A 7,500-nucleotide genomic window follows, 5' to 3' on the forward strand; every position below is an offset into this window, starting at 1 on the left:
AGCGCTTTATGTATTTATGTAGCGGGTTTGTTTCTCCATAAATGCTATTACCGTAAATTAACGCTGATATTGTTACAGTAATATTATTTAGGCAACTCACAAGGGAATATTATTATTGCTTAGGATATTCGCACATATTTGTAGACGCACACGTATACACACAAAGGCGTACACACAGGCATATTGTAATAGTGTACATATGATGAATTACACATACATTTTCTTCACACACACACACACACACACACACACACACACACACACACACACACACACACACACACACACACAGGTAAGACAGGTGAGGTAGGCAAGGTACACGTGGGTTATCAGGTAAATCTCAGGGGCGGTCTTCCTCCCCTGGGGTGTTGGGTGGGGGGAGGCCCTGGGGGTGTTTGGGAAGGGGGTAGTTGAGGAGGAAGGAGGGATAGAGAGGGAGGGGGGGGGAAAGAGGTGAAGTGGAGGGAGTGGAAGACAAAATGGGAGGTAGAGGTGGGGAGGAAGCTAGGGAAGGGAAGTGGGGAGAGATTGTGGGGGAGAGAGAGAAGGAGACATGTTATAGAACTAGATAGATATATAGACAGATAGACAGGTAGATAGATAGATAGGTTTAAAAATAGCTAGATAGATAAATAAATATAGATATTAATAGACAGCCTGGAGTACTATAATCACGTGGGGTTCAGCCGCACACCTTACCTCACACCTGCCTCCACCCCACCCCACCCCCGGGAATACCTCTCATTAACACCTCGCCTCACCTCACCTGGGACTACCTTTCTGACTGACACCTTTTGTTTTGAGAAAGCAGTAGTTTAACTTAGCCGATCCTCAGTGATTTTCAGTCTTAAGTATGGTTATAAGGGGTGACAGGCATAAAGATAGTTTATTTGATAGCATTGCAGCCCAGCTTTGCCACCAAAACACAGTACTTGAAATCAGCTGGATGTCCATAAAATACATCGCATACAGTATATTTATTCCCTGCCACAGTGGGGTTAGGGGAAGGCTGGCCAGCATCCTGAATGGCAATGTAATCAGCAAACCTCAACTGTGCCTCAGATCTAAGCCCTGACTGGCCCCATCCTGCCGCAGTGCCTTCACCCACTACATCACTAGGCGTCAGCTATACTCAGGTCATTTTATCTAGGCGTAGACTTGCCATCTTGAATGTTGAGCTGTAACAGATCATCATCATGGCGCTAATAATGAAGTTCTGTGGAAGGGATGTTGAACCCTAGTACAGTCGTCCTCTGCCACTGAGCTATGACAATTACTGTATGCTGAGAATGAACATAAATCTTTATGGATTTAAAGTGTGAACTACACACTATACTTTTGTTGCCCTAACTTGGCCTAGGTTTTTGTCTTTTTGCAGCTTATATCACACAGTTCAGTGGCAGAAAAATACGGTGCAGTGGCTTTGCATCCATTTCGTAGCACTTCATATCTTCTTTGCTATCCTTATATCATTCTAGTAGTTCAGTTACTCTTCTAGGAGCTGCCTAGCATGGGCCAACCGGCCTACTGCAGTTATCCTCTCTTCTTATGTTCTTATAATCTCATGTTAGAAGTCAAAATTCAAGGTGGGTGGGTGGATGGATGGACAGCAGTTCTAGGTGAAGTTAGGGTAAAAAGAGTGTAGCATTTGTTAATCTTGCTAGAATTCAGCATTCAGATTGGGTAGAATTTAAGGCCAAGTTATTTTCAAAGGCGTATATGACATTGTAACCCAGCCATTGAGTTGCGTTTGATCCCAGGAGGAAGCCAGCTCAACTCAATGCCGGTCCCAAGCCCGGATAAATAGGGGAGGGTTGGTGTCAGGACTGGGTATCCGGCCGTAAAAATTTGCCAAGCCCTGACACGGTATGGTTCATCACCGTACCGTTTAGTGTACTGATTATCAGGTGTTTTCACTGGCTAAATTGAGTAAATGTCTCCCCTCCTCCCCTCCCTGCTTGGTCTCTCTGACTGTCTCTTCCTGTGAAGTCTGGGTGGCTGGGTCGCTTAGAATAGTCCACACATACACACCCCGCTGCCATGAGTCAGCACGGAGACAGGCAGTGATAGTATGTAAAACTGCAAGGCCTATGCAATGATGATGATGATGGCAGCATGTCCAATGGTAGGGTGGTTGGGACGGGCATGGTGTGGGTCCGTGAAGCTTACCTCCTCGTGGTGGACCTGGGTAGAGTGATCATATTGTTTGCTGTGGCTCCAGGTTCATTTGAAATATGAACCCCGTGGACTGCAGCCTGAAACTGTCCTGCAGCCCACGACCCTTGTTTGGGAGATAAGAAGCGTGGGATGTTTGTGTAGCTGGGCAGGAGCCAGTTATATCGGCGCCACCACATGAAGGCGACCCTCCCCAGAATTGCGTATACGGGCACAGTGCAGGAATGATCACTCGAGCTAAAAGCTGTAATTTATTTTCAAAGTTTGTCCAGTTGAACGGATTTTTTTTTCTTGGAGGGAGGAATTTTTGGGCTCCTGGCCTTTGCTTCCTCCTTCCCTTCATAACAAAAAAAAGTAACACACAATTACTTAAAGGCATTAAAATTAGTGGCATTTAAACGTATGCTTGGTGACTAAGGTACAGGTGTTGGGTGACAAATATTTGATGTTACTTAGAGGGTTGGTGACAATATTTAAGAGGTATGGTGACATCTTACATATTAAGTGACGTAAAATATTTGGTGACATCAAAAGGTGTGGTGACATCTAAAGGTGTGGTGACATCAAAAGGTGTGGTGACATCTAAAGGTATGGTGACATCAAAAGGTGTGGTGAAATCTAAAGGTATGGTGACATCAAAAGGTGTGGTGAAATCTAAAGGTATGGTGACATCAAAAGGTATGGTGACATCTAAAGGTATGGTGACATCAAAAGGTGTGGTGACATCTAAAGGTATGGTGACATCAAAAGGCACACACACACACACACACACACACACACACACACACACACACACACACACACACACACACACACACACACACACACACACACACACACACACACACACACACACACACACACACACACACACACACACACACACACACACACACACACACACACACACACACACACACACACACACACACACACACACACACACACACACACACACACACACACACACACACACACACACACACACACACACACACACACACACACACACACACACACACACACACACACACACACACACACACACACACACACACACACACACACACACACACACACACACACACACACACACAGGTAATACAGGTGAGGTAGGCAAGGTACACGGGGGTTATCAGGTATATCTCAGGGGTGGTCTTCCTCCCCTGGGGTGTTGGGTGGGGGGAGGCCCTGGGGGTGTTTGGGAGGGGATAGTTGAGGAGGAAGGAGGGATAAAGAGGGAGGGAGGGGGGAGAGGTAAGGGGAGGGAGTGGAAGACAAAATGGGAGGTAGAGGAGGGGAAGAAGCTAGGGAAGGGAATTGGGGAGAGACTGTGGGGGAGAGAGAGAGAAGGAAACATAGAACTATAGATATATAGACAGATAGATGGATAGATAGGTTTAAAAAGAGCTAGATAGAAGCGAGGCGTGGACATTGCTAGAGGGGAACGAGTCAAGAGTGAGAGCAGTGGAAATGAGTTACCTGAGATGAGCATGTGGAGTGACGTGGAGGGACAGGTTGACGAATGAAGAAGGGAAGGAACGCTGTGGTGTGGATGTGGATGTGACTGAGAAGATTAGGAGAAATACACTGAGGTGGTTTGGGCATGTGGAGAGAATGGAGAATGAAAGACTGGCTGTGAGGGTGTATGTAGGTGAAGTGGAGGGAGGGAGAGGGGGGGGAGACTTAGGGTGAGATGGAGGGAGAAGTATATGAGGGAGGGGGGAGTGAGTTGGGGGGAGGGCAGTCAAATGGTGGGTGACAGAGCGACTTAGAGGCGTTTTGTCTGCGGCCACCCTTTGCGAGATTAGGGCGTTGGGCTATAGATAGATAGATGGATAGATGGATAGATAGATAGATATAGATATTAAGAGAACTGTAGCGTTATAACCACGAGGGGTTGAGACACCTGCCTCCACCCCACCCCCCACCCAACCCCCGGGAATACCTCTCTCATTAACACCTCACCTGGAACTACCTCTCTCATTCACACCTGTTCTCTTCGTATTCACAAACTCCCTATCCATCTGTTTCTAGTGTGTGTGTGTGTGTGTGTGTGTGTGTGTGTGTGTGTGTGTGTGTGTCTGTCCTCCTTTCAGTTCCCTATTCCCCGCCTTCTCTCCCCATCCCCTCCCTACCTCCTCTTCCTCTTCCCTCTCCCCTTCTCCCTCTTTTATCTCCCTTCCTCTCCCTTTCTCCCCTCCTCCTCCCCTTTCTCTCCCCTCCTCCCCTCTCGTCTCAATTTCATATCCGTTCACCCACCATTGGCAAAATTTTCGGAGCACGTGACCCCATAGGCAAATATTAACAGCAAATACCAGAGAGAGAGAGAGAGAGAGAGAGAGAGAAAGAGAGAAATATGTATGAGAAAAAGATGTATGTGAGAGGGAATTTATGTGTGTGTGTGTGTGTGTGTGTGTGTGTGTGTGTGTGTGTGTGTGTGTGTGTGTGTGTGTGTGTGTGAGAGAGAGAGAGAGAGAGAGAGAGAGAGAGAGAGAGAGAGAGAGAGAGAGTAAACATGTGGGAACTATAAAATCCAATTAGCTCTTTCTTTTCACTTTTTTTTCTTCTTTTCTTCCCTTCTCCCGTCCTCCTGCGTCCCCTTTCCTCCATGTCTCTCTCTCTTCATTCTTCCAGTCTTTCAGTTCCTTCATTTCATTCATCATCATCATCTTTTCTCCAGGAGGAGGAGGAGGAGGAATACAAAAGAAGGGAAACAGCAACAGATCTAATGGTCCTTTCGAGGTTGCTTGTTACAGAGAAGACCATTACTATGTTATCTAATTCTATCCTTACCTTCAACTTGTAGAATTAGATATCATAGCGTTAGTTTTCTTTGTAACAAGCAGCCTCGAAAGGATCATTAGATCTGTTGCTGTTTGCTTTCCTTTGTACTCCTTGATTCCTCCTCTTCCTCCTCCTCCTTTTCACTTCTCTCCCCCTTCCTCATCCCTCCTTCCCCCTCCCCCCACTCCAAGGCTTTACCATACCTGTCCTCAAATTCAGAAGCCTAACTCTCTCTCTCTCTCTCTCTCTCACAGACAGACAGACAGACAGACAGACAGACAGACACACACACACACACACACACACACACACACACACACACACACACACACACACACACACACACACACACCCATATATATATATATATATATATATATATATATATATATATATATATATATATATATATATATATATATATATATATATATATATATATATATATATATATAGATTTAGATATAGATAAATATATATATATATATATATATATATATATATATATATATACAGAGAGAGAGAGAGAGAGAGGCGGATCAAATACTTTTTTATAGGTCAAATACAGACACAAATAAATACAAATACAAATGCTTTTATTCCCAGATTCAAAAATACAATTACAAATAAAAATACCTGCATATCAGAGTTACGTTTTATCATCATTAATGCAGGGGAAAAAATATATATATATATATATATATATATATATATATATATATATATATATATATATATATATATATATATATATATATATATATATATATATATATATATAATACACAGACACACCAAAATGTCTCATCACTGTCTTAGTGCCAGGTCATTACAATGAAAGTAAGTCGGGGTGAAGGGTAAGAATGTGTTCGAGTACCTGTACATCAAGATGTTATGAAGAAGGTACAGTACACAGCAGGAAAGAAGTGTCCAGGGGGTGTGAAGGGGGCAATGATGGTGCCGTGAACGATATGATGGGCTGTTGCTTCGTCCCTGGCACTGTGACAGTTTACATGGCCTGTTGGCCAACCGGTTTACTGCAGTTATCCTCTTCTTATGTTCTTATGAATGCGGCGACGTCCACATCAGGGCGGCTGGTGTGGGTGGGGTGCTTGCATGTCTCTCGCCACAGTGGGTGTCAGTGCTGGGTGGAGACAGGTCTTCCCTGGACTCCTCGAGAAGGATGCTTCCGACGATCGTCTTGGACACAGGGAGGCGGATGGCAGCTGGTGGAAGGTTACAGGCAGCTGGGGCCAGGCGTCTCCCTGGTCAAAGAAAATAACTTTTTAAATTTATTATAAATAAACATGGGTTCAGTTCTAAAGAATATGGGGGATGTGGTGTTCATGGGGGGGCCTAATATACACAATACTTCGGTGGCCTTACTGCAGCGGACATTATCATCCCTTTGTCAGCATAATTAACGGTGTTCAGTGATACAATGCGACAACCTTTAAATAACACTTCTTCGTGACTAGTATAATACTCCAATGAAAAAAATAATATCTTGTTTATAGTTCAGCATTTAAGACTGAAATTAGTAACACTAGGCCTAGTCAGTGAACAGAGCATAGATGGAAGGGAAGGAAAGGAGAAAGGGAAGGGAAGGGAAAGGAGAAAGGAAAGGAGGGAGGAAGGGAGGGAGGAGAGGAGAAGGATGGGAAGGGAAGAGATTGGAAGGGAAGGAAAGTAGTAAGGTTAGGGAAGAGAGAGAGAGAGAAAGAGTGAGAGAGAGAGAGAGAGAGAGAGAGAGAGAGAGAGAGAGAGAGAGAGAGAGAGAGAGAGAGAGAGGAAAATTGATCACTTACATTTTATGGCTTGAGGGTAAAGGGAGGGAGGGAGGGAGGGAGGGAAGAATGAAGGAATGAATAAAGGAAAGAAGGAAGATATGGAGAAGAAGGAAAAGTGCGATGGAATTGTTTGAAAATGCTTTGAGAGAGAGAGAGAGAGAGAGAGAGAGAGAGAGAGAGAGAGAGAGAGAGAGAGAGAGAGAGAGAGAGAGACTCAAGTGTCTTGTTTTGGCGAGATTCATGGATTTCTCTCCCTCCCTCCTTCCATGTCCCCCCCCCTCTCTCTCTCTCTCTCTCTCTCTCCCTCTAAGGCCATTTTCGAAGCACTTTACATGCGATTTCAGCCACTACCGCCACCATAATACAAGATGAGGAAAATGGGAGGGGAGGGGAGGGGAGGGGAGAGAGATGGGGAGAGGGGATGGGAGGGGAAGGGGGAAATGGGTAGAGAGGATGGGAGGGGAGGGGGAGATGGGAAGAAGGGAGGGGAGGGGAAATGGGGAGGGGAGGGGAGGGGAGATGGGGAGAGGGGAGGGGAAAGAAAGAAAAACAGAGGAAAGGGGAAATAAGGAAACGAGGGAGTAAGACAAGAGGAATAAGAAAATTGAATAAAGAAAAAGAATATTAAAGAAGAGTAAGAAGTGTGTGTGTAATTCTGTTCCCTTTATTACCTTTGTGTTTTATTTTTTCTTTACTCCCCCCCCTCTCTCTCTCTCTCTCTCTCTCTCTCTCTCTCTCTCTCTCATTT

At 44.9% G+C, this 7,500-nt stretch overlaps 1 protein-coding gene across 1 annotated transcript in view; it reads left to right on the forward strand.

Moving 5' to 3' along the window:
* The window catches only part of LOC145402944 (uncharacterized), a 184,676-nt gene that overhangs the window by 33,980 nt on the left and 143,196 nt on the right, over positions 1-7,500 (forward strand). The window contains exon 2 of the mRNA XM_080274837.1: positions 2,710-2,907. Coding sequence (XP_080130963.1) covers positions 2,710-2,907 — 198 coding nt within the window. The remainder of the gene's footprint in view (positions 1-2,709; positions 2,908-7,500) is intronic.

Source organism: Coenobita brevimanus, chromosome 59, assembly GCF_032717465.1.
Source record: "Coenobita brevimanus isolate Jiangsu-jjx chromosome 59, ASM3271746v2, whole genome shotgun sequence".
NCBI classification, from domain to species: Eukaryota; Metazoa; Arthropoda; class Malacostraca; order Decapoda; family Coenobitidae; genus Coenobita; species Coenobita brevimanus.